Raw genomic sequence first — 17,785 nt, forward strand, 5'->3', positions numbered from 1 at the left:
ATTATATATTATTTTAAAATAACTTTTGAAAAATTAACATAAGTGATTTTTATGAATTAGTTAACATATGAATCAGTTTAGTTTTTATAACGAGTTTTTTCATTTTTTTTTTCTGTAAATAATTGTGGAAAGTTGTTTTTTTTCAAACAAATAATATAATTGATATGCAATTACGTTATTTAGATATCTGATTAATAATCCAGTTCTCATGCTTGTGTGGTTGAAATATTTTTTAAAAGGCCATCTTTATAAATGAATCTTTCGAATTTTTAGATAAATTAACCATAATAAATATTTTGAAAGATGAAAAATAAAAATAAAAGAAAAAGTACAAAATGGGAAAACGTAATACTTTGCACCTTGCTAGCTTGTTGCGTGTTGAATCATCATCATCTTGTCCCCCATTTTAAGTAAGTCGGCATTATAAACCCTTCCTTAATCTCCTTTCATTCCATTCAGAGTTTTATTATAATTTTGAAACCTTCTAAATGCTTATTTTAATCGGAATATCTTCAACACATACAATTTTTTATATTACTATAAATTGTAATTACCGTATAATTACAGTTATCAAATTTCGTTTTGAAATTGAATTTAAAATAATTTTTTTTCAATAATATAACAATATTGAAAAAAAGAGTTTGTAAAGTGAAAACGAACATGCAACAATAATTACCTGAATTTTATATTTTGACTTTCACTTTACCTAAACTAAACATGATGAATGGCATTACTTTAAAAAGATGTCGTACCACATTAGAAGCGAAGTACAAAATGAAGTTACGCATTTCAAAACCAAAATGGTTACCACGTCATCTCATTTGCTGACTTTTATTATTGTTTATAGTTACTTTTTTTCCTTTTAAAAAAATATTTAATTCTTTTGAATAACTTTGCAAATTTAGGTGTTTTAATTTAAGTTTTTGTGAAAAAAATTTCTACACATGTCCACAATATTTTTTACTTTCAATTTGTTTTTGAAATTACATAAATTAGGCTATTATAATGTTTTGTTTTCAAAATAATCGACCGAGAGGTGAAGAAAAGTAAAAAAAAGAAAAGTGTATGAAAGTTATAATAGGTGGAAGAAGTGGTGAAAAGAGATGAGAGGTAAATGAAGAAATAAAAAATAGAACATTCTAAGTAACAAATGAATTAGATTTTTATACGTGATGTGTTGAAATCAATTTAGTAGAATTGATTAAATTTACTGTGGTTAACAAAGGTCTCACACTCTCAAGGAAATACATATATTTATTTTAATTAAACTTATGCATGATTAAAAATTTTGTCGTTATTTCGCAACATCTCTCTTGCCTTATACTAAAACGGTACTCACTTCTTCATATGCTCTTTATAACACACGTTATATGATCATCGTACAATCATAGGCAAGGGTAAGCTTACATAAAAAAATCATTTATAAAGCATATGTCTCAGAATAATCATACTAGACTTGACTATCTGAATGAAATGTTGATGCGAAATCTCAGGAGATCGTGAACTTGTGGTGGCCTCCACTCCTCATACAAAACAATGCCCAATACAATACATCATGTCATCCACAAGGTTAGGTTGTTAGCACCTATGGCCAAAATCAACCCATAGACTAAAATCTCATGTCACTCTCACCACATAACTCATCATTCTCTATGTGAAATTGAATGATTATTAGAATATCAGAATAACCTCCAACATCAAGACTCCCACATCAACATGTACACTAATTAATTACAAACACTAAATCTCTCCATGAGATCCCTAGTCAAACTCATATCATGTCCATATTCATAAACCAATTCATCATACTATATAAAATCAAATCATACACATTCAGCCCAAATTCATTTTCATATTTTAACTCATTACAAAGATTAAGTCATACATACAAATAAGTGATACAATCACTCATGATTTCACCCAAAATGGTCAAGGTTATCAACAACCTAAATTAGTGGAAAATTTCTAACCACAAACCTGTAGTTAAAGATCTGAATGGTAAAAGTAAATAACAATATAACTACAACCTATGGTAAAAATTTCAGTTTAATTCAACGGTTAATGAAACAAAAATCTTAAGTTTACCGAGATGACTCAAAAATAGAATTAAGATGATTTTAAGTTTATTAAGAAATAGGATACCAATTTCTATAAACACAGGCATCCAATTAAAAATTCGAGCAGTCAAAGTGAATCAATATGTCTTAGGAACTACATATCCAAATTTTAGGCTAATCTAATTGTTAACTAGGTGAAAATTAATGTTTTATCGAGACAACTTAGAAACAAAAATAAAGTGGTGATCAGTTCACTAAAAAATGTGAAATTAATTCCTTTAAGCACAAACCTCAAATAAATAATCCAAGAAATCAAGGTGAATTAATATGTCTTATATGAACCATGTATCAAAAATTCAGGTCAATCTAATGGTAAATGAGGTAGGAATTGAGTGTTTATCGAGATAACTCGAAAAATAGAAAACAAAGAAAGCATAGTCATGAAAACCAAACCCTCCACAAGTGGACAAGATATCTCCTCTTACTAAAACCCAACATGCCCATATCTCATATATTCATATTCTTCATCCTAAAATATACAATTATCATGCACAAAGAAAAGAGTTAGCTCATATACCTTTTTTTCCAGTATTTACTTGATTTGAAGATGTGTTCCAACAACTCTCCTTCAGTTGCATTTTAGAGTGATTCTACCTCCTTTTGAAGATGTGGCATGTGTTTTGGTTGTTGGGTAGGTTTGATAGTGTTTGGGTTTGGAAAGGTACTTCTCTTCATATAACTTGGCCAAGGAAACAAATTGAATCAAAGTTGAGGGCGATTGAGCAATTACATCTCTTCTAATATCCGATTTTAAGCCTCCCCCACAAAACAATCTAACAAAGCTTCAGTGGTGATACCTTGCACACGATTAGCCAGAGTAGTGAATTGAACATAATAATCATGCATAGAATTTGTTTGGGTTAGCTTAAACAAATGAGACCAAGGACACTCATATGAAGAATTACCAAACTCTTATTCTAAAGCTCAAATATGAATGAAATGAATCATGAGGAGTCATCATTTGATACCAAGGTACCTCGTTCTTGTCCAAATGTATGGCAACAATAGTTAATTGATGATCATCAAGAGTATTGTAATACGAAAAAAAATGTTCGGTCTTGAAGATCCACTACAATACATCGAATCCATCAAACTAAGGAAAATCCAGTTTGACATTACGCACCTAAAACGGTTGGGAAGGGATCGCAGATTTTTGTTGCAGCAATGTATCAATGGCAAACTCCAGGGTCTCAAATCTAGTGGCATTTTCTCTATCTCGTGTCTTTATTAATTACAAGATTCGCTTAACATCAACAGTGAATTCTTTAAGACGAGTATTCTTTGTCATATGAATGAAAGCACCAATGTAACAGGATAATTAACAACCAATACAAAAGAAATTTTTTAATGAGAGGATACTACTCTGAATGATATTAAAGAAATACTCAGGAAAAAAACTAGTAACTATGAGCCATAGTCTATAGCTTTACAAAGAAAAATATTATGTAAGGAGAAACAATGTGGCACCAACAGAAAAAAAAATGTAGAGAGAAGAAAACAGAATCAATCTTCCTTCCTCTCTCTCCTTAACAAACAAAATATATGTACTAGATCGTGGACCAATAAAAATGCTATGGCCTAGAGTTAGTTATTATGATTTGTGTGCCTCTCCTCACTTTCAGATTATTTGAATTTGCTGCCAAATATTTTTGTTGAACTGTATCTTCAATTGACTTTTTTGACCCTATTGCACTTGTTACACAATGTGTCATTGCGCTACAACGTAAGAAATAACTGAAGTTGCCATTGAGAAAAGGACTATGATATATTAACAACTTCTTTTAACAATTTTTTTACAATAAACTATGTGTCACTATTTTATTGGTCCGTATATTTGAAATGGACCAATTACGAACTACCATGTACAATAAAAAGGTTGTGAAAAAAAGTTGTTAAAAAAAAATTTTCCTTGAGAAGATCACTAAAGGAAATTGAAATGAAAATAAAGAAGTAATGGTGATAGAAATCAAGGAGATGCAAGAAGGTGAAGGGGCTGTGAAGGAGGAGGTAGCACAAAAGGGAATGAGAAATGTATGAACTAAGGTTTCTACCTACTCAAAACAGTAATTTATTAATTTTTAAAAAAATTACAGGTACAGGAAAAAAAAAATGGATGCAGGAAGAAAGCCCCCCACATTATCAATCGAGGTTTTTGCTTAATAAGCTCTCTCTGATTTTCTTCTCAACGGTGATAATGGCGTGGTAAAGGAGGGCATTTTAATCTTTTTGTACTGAAATTAAGTGCAGTTAGCAGTAACAGAAGTGCAGGAAGAAAAGGTCCAAAATCACCCCTAAAATCCAAGGAGGTCCAAAATCTCTGCCAAAACAAAGTAATCAAGGGCAAATTCCAACAAATATTACGAGGTGTTTTCATAGGTTGCGTTCGGTTTAAAGGAACTTCCACAAATTTTACGCTCTGGACTCGGTCGGATTTATATGGTTCTGAATTAGAATTTATATTTTTATTCAATATCATATTTTTCAATGTATTAATATTTAATAGTATAATTTTTATTCAATGAATAACATTTCTCCTTATTTCTCCTTACTTACAAAATACGTTTTAATTAGAGCGATTAAAATGGATAATCCGACTCGACTCGACCCAGTTTATCACAGATTAGTCATTTAATGAGTCAATCCAATCCGCTTCAACCCATCACAGGTTGGTGGGTTAAACGGGTGGACTCATTAACTCACTTAATTATAAGTTTTCTTAAAATAAAAAATTATAATTTTTTTAATTCAAATCTAAATAAATTTCACTTTAAAATGATGTTAAACTCCAAAGATAATTAAAAAAAGCAAATATTATACAATACAAGCATAATAAAAAAACAAGCAAAAAAGACAAATAAATAAATATTTAATATTGATAATTTTTGTATCACTTGTCCATCTATAATATTAGAGTCTTAAATAGATAAATTATAATATTTTTCTCTCTTGAAACATTTTTTTATCCCATCTATAATATAATAAAAAAATGCTAACTAATAATATTAAAACACAAAATAATAAATAATTAAATTAAATTAGGTGGGTTGGTGAGTCAACCCGGTTCATCACGGGTTCAACATGCGTGAGCCGGATTGAAAACTAACCCGCATAAAAAAATTACACTTTTTTCAAACCCAATCCGACTCAAACCCATAGTAAGTCAGATTGGCTCGCGAGTTACCGTCCATTTTGACAGTACTAACTTTAATATATATATATATATATATATATATATATATATATATATATATATATATATATATATATATATATATATATATATATATATATAAAATTTTATAATTTAAGTACAAGATTAAAATTAATATATTACATCATTAAATTAGAAAGACCTATTCATATCCTAAATGCGTCAAATTCAGATTAAAAAAATTACATTAATTTTGTCTCAAAGACGAGTACATGCACATAAATATGTTCCCAAATTACTATAAATATATATTTTTTAGAATAAGGATAAGAAAAATATTTTTCATTAATTAAAATTAATTTATGTATTAACGAAGTTTCTCACTATAATGCGAAATTTAAAAAATAAAAAAATACCCAAATTATATACTTATTTTTAATATTAAGTTTCAAGTTTATAATAAATTTGATTATTTTAAATTAAGTCTCTATTATTTTTTTTTAAAGTTTATTAAGTACTTAAAATTTTTATATATTTTAATTGAATTCTTATTATTTAATTTTCTGGTTAAATGGAGACGTGACTGTTATTTTGGTGACTATGATCTTGTTTACTCTCTACAAGAAAGGTAAAGTTCTTTGGTTAATAAAAAAAGTGATATTACAGTCAATGTAAAATGAAGATGAGATGAGAAGATGGGTGGACAAATGTAGGGTATGACTATCCCATTCTTATTCTCATCCATGTGCTCAACTGATATAAGTTTCTTTTTGTCACATTGGAAAACAAGTATATCAATAAGTGCACCAAGTATATCAATAAGTGCACCGTATTTACTTGTTTACTGTTTGAAATATTAATTAAATCATTTTTTTTACTAAAAAATAAAAGTCACATAAAAGAAAACACAATAATATATCAACACATCTTCTTTCATCCAATATTAAATATTGAATATTCGTAAAGAAATTATAATTGTTTTCCAATATTAAATAATAATTAGATAAAGATAAAATAACATTTGCTTTGGTATATGAAAGTGCAAAAAAATTGTATGTCTTCTTATTGCTATGTTTTCATTAGCGGTTTGTGCTTTTTTGTTTTGTTGTTATTTATCCTTATTGTCCTTTCTATTTGAGGATTAAAGAGTAAAACTTGTTTTTGATTTTTTATTTGTATTTAAAACTTCAATAAGAGCAATAAATAGCAAATACTAAATACAAATATTATATATATATATATATATATATATATATATTTATTTATTTATTGATATAGAAATCAAACTAATTATAATACTTGTTTTCTTAACACAAATATTTGATAACGGTGTTAAAAACTTGTTGATGTTCTAATGCAATAAATTTCTCAACAAGTATAATAGATAGTTTATAGTATCACAAGTTTTGTATCCACATAAATTTGATAAAATAGATAGTATTTAAACTGGTTTGATTTGGATAATACATTGTTTGGTGGTAATACAAGCATGTAAAAACATATTTATTGTAGTAAAGAGTTGAATAAAAATGTGTTGAAACAAATTCAATAAAAAAAGGTCTATTGCAATATGATGATGACGTGTTGAGTTTAGATTTCACCTTTTTGTCTCTCACTTGTTCCAATCAAATTATTATTTATATAAATGTAATTATTCATATCATAGAGTACTCTTAAGCGTAACTTTAGGTCCATTCTTGAAACCTAAAGTCTAAGATCATCAAACTTTAATATGATTCTTCAGTGACTAATTGAATGAATCACTTGCATTAAGATTTGGACTCTACAGCCTGCTAGAACCTTAGATTTATTCCTAACATCTAAAAGGAAGAAGAGATTTGGTTGGACCACAACTTGAAATCAATTTCCACTTAATCTCAAGCTAGTGAAATAAGATGAGTGATTAGTTCGTCAATCAACAAACATAAATTGATTCACAAACATGCAAACAAAAACATACTTTAATAAATAAAACACTATCAATATAAGAGAGTTTCAAAGGATTACATCTTGACCTCAACACAAGAGAGACTTAGCTCTTTATAATGGATGTAAAGATTACGTGATTTGAATAATCATGTTCTCTTATACTCTCTAAGAATAATCAATAAGTGTAGATAAAAGTGTTTACAAAGCTCTCTAAAAAAGTATCTAAAATGAAAATCCAAAAATCTCCCTAAAATAGGAATATAACTCTTGTTTTTATAAATGGCTCAAGGTGGGATCTTTATAGTCCCCTTGTGGTTCAACAATAGAGGTTTCCTTTCCATGGGTTTGCTTTTATGGTTCACCCTCCTACTCTAGTGCTTTGAAAATGAGTCTTCATGGCTTAGCTTTAGATTTGGTGTTTGAAGCTTTTTCTTCCAAGGGGTTTACTCTTTGTGGCCGAACTTCAATTCTATTACTCAATTACACAAGTTACCATTTGTCCAAAATTGCTAGAATTTCATCTAATTTTTAAAAGTTTTCACTTTGACTCTCTTTTAGTGTTAAAAACTATAGAACCAATTGGATCAAAAATAAATTTAGTAAAATCTTAATATAGTAAAAAATGTATCAAATTCATCTCAAAATTAACTTAAATGAAAAACTTATCAACATGCTAACCTAATTAACTCGCTTTTTGCAAGCTAAATGCAAACGGATCAAGATGGGACGAGTGGACAACATTACCATCAATATAGAGATATGACCCATATGAAACTAAACAATGACCAAATAGATTTTTTTTTAATTTACGTTTTTTTAATATATTTTTTTAGTGCTTTTTATTTATTTGAAAATTGTTGCAACTAACCAAATCTTAAAAGAATCAATATTAAAAATTAAAAAAAAAATGATAAATGTATAAAAAATATACTTGTTTGCATATGACTATAAAATTATTAAAATAAAATAACAAATAATAAAAATGACTAATAGTAGAAATAAATGTATAAAAATATACTTGTTCTTTTGTAGCTCTCTCTTACCCCTAAACTAGTTTTCTACAACGATATCATTGAAGGATTGCCCAAATTAGGAGGGACAGGTTGAGTAAAGCTGCCCATTTCATGACTTTAACTCACACGTATACAGCTAGCGATGTAGCTCAAACATATCTTGATTATGTTTTAAACTCCTTGGAAACCCAATTAGCATCACCAGTGATCGTGACGCCATCTTCATTAGCCAATTTTGGCAAGAATTTATGTCTTTACAGGGAGTGCAGATTCAGTTATCTTCTAGTTACCAGTAATAAATCCTCCATGTTCCAGGGAAATTCGTTGTTGATGATGAAACTGGAAAGGAAAAGGCTCTTGAATCGGGTAGCAAGCAAGGTTGCATGCCTTGTTTCTCAAGTTCTTTTCTTCGAACAAGTTCGAGAACTACCGGAATCTCCAGAATGGTGCACAGCTTAGCAAAATTGATAAATAAAACACACAGTAATTAGTGCAATGAATACACTGTAACACTTGTACATTCAGCCTTTGATTCAATAAGACTTACATTCTGCCTTTGACTTCAATTCCATTTCTCAAGAGACAACGCTGGCCTCAAAATCAACAGGAAATTACAGATACATTGGAATCAGTTTGAATACAATCGGGAAATAATCAAACACATAGAATCAACAGATACACAACAATGACTATGAAAAGAAGAGTTGAAGATGTATATATACACCACTCACTAAACCAAATTAAGACTTCTTGACATTAGGTTCAAGTCCTAAATCCTTTCTGGTTTTCCCCACAAACAAATCTCCAGATTTGATCATGCCAGGAAGCCTTCCAAGCACTGTAATGAATGGGAACTGTGCTACTGCAGTTTTTCTCCCTAATGAGACTATAGAGATTGGTGGTTGCGCCTTGTATGTTCCCAATTTGTTCTCTTTGCCTCCTCCTTCTATCAATAACTTTAGGTTCTTGGCAACCAATTGAGCATGACCACTTGCATACACCCCTTGTTTGATTTCCTGTCACACAATTCAATAGTTCATTGCTAGCAAAGATTTTTAAATGCCACAAATATGGTGCACAGAATCAAATTACCAAAATGATCTTGTTTTGGTTAATAACACTTACTTGAACACCTGTAATATCTCCAATTGCAAAAATGTTGCTCCTGCCCTTCACTCTCAAGTTTTCATCGACCTTGATCCTTCCATCACCATCCAAGTCATCCTTCAGAAGTGTTTCTCTAAGCCATGTGGAACCAACTGGTTTCCCTATGCATAGAAAATGAGCATCTGCTTCTATAGTCTCTCCATTTGAAGTTTCATATGTCTTATTTTCTTCCGAAGAGGATTTCACTTCGACAGATTGCTCTAGTTTCACATCAACCTTCTTTGATTTGAGCCACTTCAAAGTCTTACTTGATGCTTTTTGCCCAATGTATTCCAGCAACCTTACCCCTTTATGCACTATAGTGACCTTTTTGTCAGGAAAATCAACAGCAATCTCTGCTGCAAGCTCAACACCAGTTGGACCTCCCCCAACAATCAAAATTGAACTTGCAGATTTGATTTTTGCATTTTCTGCCATGCAAAATTCTCCTCATAAGTCAAATAAATACATTTAAAATCGCTTCATATGCCAAAATTTATTATATAATGGAACTTTGACTAGAAATACACAGCTACGTGTTCTTTGGATACACTTCTCGATTAAAAAACTCACAGGAAAAGAAATAAAGAAAAGTAAAATTGAATTGAATTATTCCTATGTGTTAAAATCACCTTTTGTACTTAACTTCTATAGAACCTCTTTCATCCAACTTCTTTAGAAGCTAATTTTTGATAAAAACAATATGAACTGTTTTGTTGGAATTTTCACACAGATAAGATTAATTTAAAATATATATAAGTAGAGCAAAACTCATCTCACAAGATTTTATAGGGTTGAGTTTAGTTTAAAATTAACTTCTTAACAAATTTTATTATCTTATTTTCTTCTCTAAGTATTTACGAAAATAAATCTATCCAACCAGAATTCAAGTTAAAGTATTACCTGCTTGGTATTGGTCAAGTCTTTCAGTCCTGGTTTTGGGAATAGGTTCTGCGTGGCCAGTGGCAATAACAAGATAGTCATAGGCAATCTGCTGGCCATCTGCAGTAAACACTTCAGTTTCAGTTATGTTGACTGCACTGGATACAACAAGGTCACCCTTTTTGAAGTACTCTCTATGGTTGATCACTATCCTTTCAGCAAAAGATGGCTCAACCAATCCCCTCAAACTTGCCCATGGAATCTCAAAATATTCCTTCCTGTGTTCAACAACTCAGTCAATGCAACATACACATAACAAGCTCTATGGTAAAACCTACTCTCAAATTTTGGGTCTGCTTAAAATTGGTTATAAACTCATTTGAACTTATCAAAGAAGTAAAAGTTTATTTTTTAAACTTAATTTAATAAACATCTAGAGGTTACTTATTTCATTAAACTGTGCAATCAAGCTCTTAAGTATCAAGCACTTAAGCGTTGTTTGAAATGAGCCACAGTTTTTATACTTGTATACAACATTGAACTTCAATTAGATATAGAAAAGAGATAACAGAGAGACCATGGTACGATTACATATAGAAAGAGGGAACTCACGGATCAATAAGGGTAACGTTGGCTTGATTTTGTATATTTTTTGCTAGGGTGGCACCGGCAACACCACCTCCTACGATGACCACTTTCTTCTCCGCCATCTTTAGTGATTGCAATATACTCACCCTTGATAAGAGTTGGAATTTACTCTGTAATTTGCAATGATTGTTATGTTCCTGAAATAAGATAAGGCAACAACATAAATAGATGTCTCTGCGTCATTGCATGTATCATCAAAATGAAATGTCAAATCTTGAATTTGGACACAAATAAGACTAAAGCCAAATGGAAGCTGTAGCTGTAGTCAACCAATCACCTTCCTAGTTCACAACCAGAAAGAAAGCTGTGTTCCAACAACTTCTTTATGTGAAATTTCTTTAGGAAAATATTATTAAACAAAATAAAATGACCCCACAATTATATGAAAATTTATAATTACATGGTATAATACTCTTGAATCATTGACGATGATGGCTTCTTCAAAAAGGTTCTTAGGTGCCAGCCAGCATATGGTGTAGCTTGCTGATTCAGACTTCCTAGAGGTGATTATTCAAATGCAAAGGATTAAAATAAATCATGTTAGAAGATATTTTCCTTTATTTAATGTATTCTTTTTTCTTTTTCGTGCAAGGTGTCAAGGAGTTGGGGACAATGAGTTGGAGTTCCAACTTGAAACCACAGATTTGGCACTTTGTGATCAAATACTGCCGTAAGTTTTCTAGGACCTTCTTTCTTAGTATAGCAGCAGATTAAGAGCTAAGGATTTGATATAGTCTTGATTCGTGTAGTTTAAGATAAGGTTATTATCTTCACTTTCATCAGCTTTTGACTAATTGGGTTCAAAGTTGACTTATCTTCCTTCTAGATGAGTTAGGCTTTGGATTCTTCTTATGTCCCAATCTTTCTTTTTTGACATTTATGCCTTTTATCCTGAACTTACAGTATAAATTCACCAAGAGAACCAATAGCTACAGGATCCAGGTTAGTTCGACCCTAAAGAAATAGTTTTTTCTTATTATTCTTAATGCTTTTTCACCTTTGGAAATATCAATTTCTTTTCTGTTCTTATCTTTTATAATTCACCCTCATAGTTTTTTGGCAATTTCTTAGTCTTCCAGTTAATGATTTTTGTTCATTATTTAATATAGTGCAATCTTGATCTTAAGGGTGGAGGAGAAGGTACTAATTTGATTTGAGACTGCATAAATCTTTTACGGAAGACAATTTTGTTCGAATCAGTAAAAACAGAAGGACAAAACTTGTTTTTATGTTTAGTATTTAACGTAACTACATAAGACTTGAATTTAACACCACTCATTAAGCTGAACATTTTTCATATTATTTTATCTATTCACTTAGCAGCCAAAATGCTCTCTAATGCAAGATGTTTTTTTTTTCTCATTCAATTCCTTATATTTCGCTGCTGCGTGTTGTGAGCAATATTGTTTTGAAAGTAACATTTTCGTTCACATGGAAAGTGACTTCTTGATCGTACATGTAGATTGAAATGTGAAACAGTCGATTGACCTTAGAACTCCAATGTCATTGCAGATCAAACTTTAAAAAGAAGGAAATAGTGTGAAAACAAACGAGCCAGCACTTTATTTTGGTACCAGATTTGCCGGCGAAACACCATCATATGAAATTCAAATCACATCCTCAAATGCATGGTCTATTTCTTTTCTAATCCTATATGTACCAACAACCATTATTAATCTATACAGCCATACTTATTCGAGGGAAATAGGTCATATGGATTAAACAATACTATTGTGTTCTGTCATGAAACAATAAAGCTTTGAGATCCATTAAGATCTCAGTATTTTAAAATGGCCTCACCTAAAGTTTTTCTTGTCTTATCTTCACCAACATGTCAAAGTTGGAATGCACTCTTAGAAGTGAACAGGGATACCTTTTTAAGTAGTTAGTGGATGATTACACAAAAATGATTAAAGAATCTAATTAAGTATCCTTGCTTTTGGTAGGATTTACTCGAACTGAAGATAAGTTTGCACATTGTACAGCAAGCATAACATGAGATTTCATGCAATACAAGTGGCTTGTATGTTATTTCACCTGGGTCTATTTTGAAGTTTGAATATGTGAATATAAATCTCGACTCCTACAAACTATCAAATTATTATGTGATATAATTGTCAATTAATTTCGAACTGTGTGAAAATATTATTTTTCATTTTCATGTAGTGTGTCAAACTTTCTGCAGACAAACCACCCCATCAATTTTATCAACCGTACATGTCAACGATACGATGGTTCTGAATCACAATTATATCTCATGGTTCCAGGAAACACCATTTAAGCATAAAGATATTTCACGTACATATGTATTCTTTAAAGGAAAAACAAATTGAAAAACACCAATCTACAGCAAAAACTATGAAACGGACTGATTTTGTAATTTATGTACACACCATGCACACAATTTAGCGTCAAGCTTTTACAATATCATAACTGAGTCCCATTTGTCTTCTTGTTCTACCAACAAACAAATCTCCAGACTTAATGAATCCTGGAATTCTTCCAGTGATTGTCCAGAATGGTAACTGTGCCACTGCTTCTTTCCTCCCAAGTGAAACTATTGCAATTGCTGAATGTGGCTTGTAAGTTTCCATCTTACATTCTCTTGCTCCATGTATTATCACCTTCAGGTTGTTCACAACAACTTCAGCTTGCTGCTGTGCCAAAAACCCTTGCTTGATTTCCTGTTGTATGGATTTCCATTAAAAAACCTCTTATTAGGTGCCTTGTAAGAAGATTAAAATGCCAATGATCCTATAGCATTTTAACCAATTTATATGGGACAAAACCAAAGAGACTTCTACATAACGATCTCCAGTAATACACATAAATTATCAGTAAGAAGAAACTAAATTCTGGCCAAAACTCAGGCAGTAAAGCATGACTTCTCAGTTTAGCTCAAGAGAACCAGCCAGAAGACAATGTTAAAAAGCAAGAGATTCAGGAACTTATTGATTTTTTAATAAAACTATATAATTGTGAAAAGCTGAATGAGTTATTAATAGCACTTACTGGAATATTTGTAATATCTCCTATTGCAAAAATGTTGCCCCGTCCATTGACTCTTAATTTTTCATCTACCTTGATCCTTCCCTGAGAATCCAAATCATTCTCCAACACAGTTTCCTTCAGCCATGCAGTAGAAAGTGGTTTTCCCATGCATAAAAAATGACAATCTGCTTCAATTGTCTCTCCTATTGAAGTTCGATATATCTTCTGTCCATCTGTGAATCCATTCAAGTTAACTCTTTGGTCTAGTTTCACCACAACATTCTTTGATTTCAACCATTTTAAAGCCTTATGCCCAGCTTTTGCCCCTATAAACTCCAGCAGCCTCGACCCTTTGTGTACTAGTATAACCTTCTTATCTGGAAAATCAACAGCTATCTCTCCGGCAAGTTCCACACCAGTGGGACCTCCTCCAATAATCAGAATGGAACGAGCAGATTTTATCTTTCGATTCTCTGCCAGAGAAAACGAACTTCATTACTCAAGTACTGACTAAGACAAATATTACATGGTTCAACAGATGAAGCTATTCTAGAAAAAAGAAATATTACTAAATGAGCAATGTCAATCCATGATTCAATAGACTAAAACACAATAATGTAAATAATGACCGATAGCTTTAAACAAGTTAATGGAGAACCACCGTTGGTTCGAGGATGGATAGGATCTTCCACTCCTATTGATTGGTATGAATTTTATTATATTACTTTCTAAGTTTATATTACTAAACATATAAAAACCCAAGAATACATCAATGTGTACTTATGAGAGAGAGAAATGATTGAACGCTTGCTTGAAACAGAACATATAATATTTCTAAAATAAGAAAATGCAGAGAGCAATTGTAATATGTAGAACCTTGGAAATTTTAGAATTTTTTTATATGAAGTTGTGTCCTTTTGTTATTGGATCCATTATTATCGGATATAGTTTCAAACTCACCTTCATTGAACTGACTAAGTCTTTCACTCCTAGTTTTGGGGACAGAATCTGCACGACCAGTGGCAATAACAAGATAATCATAGCCAATTCGACGGCCATCTGCAGTCAACACTTCAGTTTCTGTAATATTGACGGCTTCGGACGTAACGATATCGGCATTGGTAAGGTAATCTCTGTGATTGATCAACGTTCTCTCTGCAAAAGATGGCTCAACCATTGACCTCAAATTTGCCCATGGAATCTCAAAATATTCCTTCCTGCAATCAATCACTCTGAATCAGGTGAAAAACCCAATGAAAAGTTGGCAGCAACAACAACCACCACCACCATATGCATGAAAAGTTAGAAACTTCAATATCAATGCAATGTATAGCTCATCACCACTTCAAACCCAAGATATTTCCTATTGACAAACATCTCCAAAAGCACACTTCTAAACCTCAAAATTGAAACTTGGAAATTTGGGAGGTAACAAAAGGCGATAAATATTCCCGAAATTGACAAGGGTTGAAAATGGTCACTCAAAACCCTTCTCTTTACCAAAAGGAAGAGAACCAGAGCAGAGCAGAATCTAAAAATACACACCATAATCTTCAACCCACTAACCTCAGGGATTAAATGCAGAAAATGGGTGCCTCAATTAGCCAAATTCAAATAAAAAATATTTCTGCTTGAATTATTAATCAAGAAAAAAAAAGTTGCGGAAAATATTTGAATTACGAATCAACGAGGGTGACACGGGCATGGAATTGAAGAGATCTAGCGACGACGGATCCTGCAACGCCACCTCCAAGAATCACCACTCTCTTCCTGTCTTTTTCCATTTCGATTATTTGCTTCGTTTCTTCGCCGATCGCAGTTTTCTACTCCTGTTGCTATCTGGCATTATATAATTAAAGGGAAGAAGTAAAAAAATAGTATCTAACAGTTTTCTTACAGGAGAATACCATCTAACACAGTTGTCTGCAAATTTGTAAGGTTAGATAGATAGGTTGGACTGGGGTCACGACAACTACGATTATGTTCTGCTTCTCTGTTTGGGGTAAAGAAAAAGATAAAGTGAGAAAAAAAAAAGATTGTTACTCTTCAAAATTTTATTCAATTTTTTTATAATTTTTGGATGCTTTGATTTGTGTTTACTCTTACGAAATGATTATTATAAAAATGGGAATCTCTATACTATGTTTTTATTTTATTTTTGGAATTTATTTAAAACAGATTAGTTGAGTAAAAAATTGGTTTAAATAACCTTATCATTTTAAGGTATTTTTAGTTTATTTTTAAAATATTTATATTTAGTTTAAATTTTCTATAATTTAAAAATAATATAACGCGTTTCAAATGAAAAATCAAACACGCTAAAAATACTTCATACTCCCTTCTACCTTTTTATTGCACCAAATTAAAAGCATGCTTAAGTTTCTTAAAACAATACTTTAAAGAAAAATCTTAAAATTAAAGTTATTTTTCTTCTTTAAATAGTAGAGAGAGAAAAATTAATTTTATGTGTTTTATTAATGTTAAGGAAAACTTTAAGAAAAAATTTTCAAATTACATCATCATTTAATTAAAACATATGAAATCAATATTCACATTAAAATGACCAAAAATAACATTCAAATTAGAAAATCAAATATTCGTAATGGATCACAAAATAAATTAAACAACCAAATACATATAGATAGTATACATAATAAATCCAACAGACAATAGACAATGCACAAATGAATACAAATTGTTTTTAAATTCAAAAGACATTATTTTCTAAAAAGAGCTTTCATTCACTCCTTTATTTTAATATTTGTTTTTATAACATTTTGTTGGTAATTTACTATTTTGGGGTGTGCACTTGTAGAATCTATCTTCAACAACATTACAACTCAAGTCAATACTTAATATATTGAATATCATCATCATTTGATCTATTTGAAAACTTAGCAATATTTATATATATGGCCAAGTATCCTTCAACATTGATATTTTTCTAGAACAAATTATTACAAAGCACATCATGAATGTTGTTTATCGAGGATAAAATGTCACATGTCGAAAATGTTGAGTATTACTTATCAAAGATTAAGAGCTGCATGCCGAAAGTTGAGAATTATTCGACAAAGATTATGTGTCACATGTTGAAGGTCGAGTGTTCCTTGCCGAAGAATAAGCATATCTATCCTTGTCAAAGAATAAGCATTATCTATTGAAGATGGTAGGCCTCTTACTAAAGATTATGTGTCACCCGCCATAATTAAGTGTTGTCTACTAGTAATTGTTGCTTGTTGAGGGTTGCATGTTTTCTATCATTAATGTGCGCTGCCTGCTGAAGATAATAATGAACTACCTACTAAACGGCCTAGTCAAGTACGTATAGACCTACCACATCTAATGGTGTACCACCTGCTGTGTAACTTAGCAAAATCTAATTAACCATCACCTCATTCAAAATAAATGGTTCATTAGGTCATTGAGCCTACACTCAAACCATTTAGATAAAGATCTATAAGTATTAAATTATGTTTTACAAAATATCGCTTCACAAGTTTACGAAGTTAAAGTTTCTTTACAAAATACCTCTTTGATTTTATAAGAAAACTTTGACTTTACAAAAGTGAATAATAATAACAAAATATTGATTATAATCACTTGAGAAGAACAAATAAACATTAGTATGATAATATAATATGAAAGTTAAACAAAAAGTATAAGAAGAACAAAATGAAATAATATTGATGTTATCCATCAATCTTAAATGAAATAACATTCAACTTTGTTTTTTTTTCATTTTTATCAATATCGAGTGAAATAACATTCAACTTTGTTTTTATTTTTTTTAATGTCTCTTGGAAGTCTAACTCTAGTAAACTCTCTAATAACATTTGTATTAACAAATAAATTTAAAAACTAATGTAGACTTTCAAATAAATAAATAAATATCAACATTAAAATGT

The 17,785-nt window shown here is 30.7% G+C and overlaps 2 protein-coding genes across 3 annotated transcripts; both read right to left on the reverse strand.

Moving 5' to 3' along the window:
- Positions 1 to 8,090: 8,090 nt before the first annotated feature.
- Positions 8,091 to 11,120, reverse strand: LOC148201682 (uncharacterized). Of its 2 annotated transcripts, XR_015784684.1 has the most exons (5): positions 10,851 to 11,120; positions 10,260 to 10,516; positions 9,336 to 9,787; positions 8,758 to 9,226; positions 8,091 to 8,664 (listed from the first exon to the last, which is right to left on the reverse strand). XR_015784684.1 is itself a non-coding variant. In XM_088108420.1 (4 exons), exons 1-4 carry the CDS (start codon positions 10,946 to 10,948, stop codon positions 8,951 to 8,953), a joined length of 1,083 nt encoding a protein of 360 aa, XP_087964546.1. In that variant the 5' UTR covers positions 10,949 to 11,120; the 3' UTR covers positions 8,698 to 8,950. The 2 variants fall into 2 exon arrangements, 1 of the variants encoding a protein (XP_087964546.1); XM_088108420.1 differs by lacking the exon at positions 8,091 to 8,664 and having other exon boundaries at positions 8,698 to 9,226.
- Positions 11,121 to 13,118: 1,998 nt separating this feature from the next.
- On the reverse strand, positions 13,119 to 15,873 carry LOC148201683 (uncharacterized). The gene is made up of 4 exons (XM_088108569.1): positions 15,558 to 15,873; positions 14,838 to 15,094; positions 13,899 to 14,350; positions 13,119 to 13,570 (listed from the first exon to the last, which is right to left on the reverse strand). Exons 1-4 carry the CDS (start codon positions 15,659 to 15,661, stop codon positions 13,298 to 13,300), a joined length of 1,086 nt encoding a protein of 361 aa, XP_087964695.1. The 5' UTR covers positions 15,662 to 15,873; the 3' UTR covers positions 13,119 to 13,297.
- Between the last annotated feature and the right edge of the window lie 1,912 nt (positions 15,874 to 17,785).

This window comes from Vigna umbellata, chromosome 3 (assembly GCF_029865625.1).
Source record: "Vigna umbellata cultivar VRB3 chromosome 3, Vumbellata_1.0, whole genome shotgun sequence".
Classification (NCBI taxonomy): domain Eukaryota; kingdom Viridiplantae; phylum Streptophyta; class Magnoliopsida; order Fabales; family Fabaceae; genus Vigna; species Vigna umbellata.

Coding starts and splice junctions, on each gene's coding strand:
- LOC148201683 (XM_088108569.1), bottom strand. CDS start 15,661: ATGGAAAAAGACAGGAAGAGAGTGGTGATTCTTGGAGGTGGCGTTGCA. Junction 15,095..15,557: donor CGTGTCACCCTCGTTGATTC/GTAATTCAAATA, acceptor GATTGATTGCAG/GAAGGAATATTTTGAGATTC. Junction 13,571..13,898: donor GAGATATTACAAATATTCCA/GTAAGTGCTATT, acceptor TCCATACAACAG/GAAATCAAGCAAGGGTTTTT.
- LOC148201682 (XM_088108420.1), bottom strand. CDS start 10,948: ATGGCGGAGAAGAAAGTGGTCATCGTAGGAGGTGGTGTTGCCGGTGCC. Junction 10,517..10,850: donor AACGTTACCCTTATTGATCC/GTGAGTTCCCTC, acceptor TGTTGAACACAG/GAAGGAATATTTTGAGATTC. Junction 9,227..9,335: donor GAGATATTACAGGTGTTCAA/GTAAGTGTTATT, acceptor ATTGTGTGACAG/GAAATCAAACAAGGGGTGTA.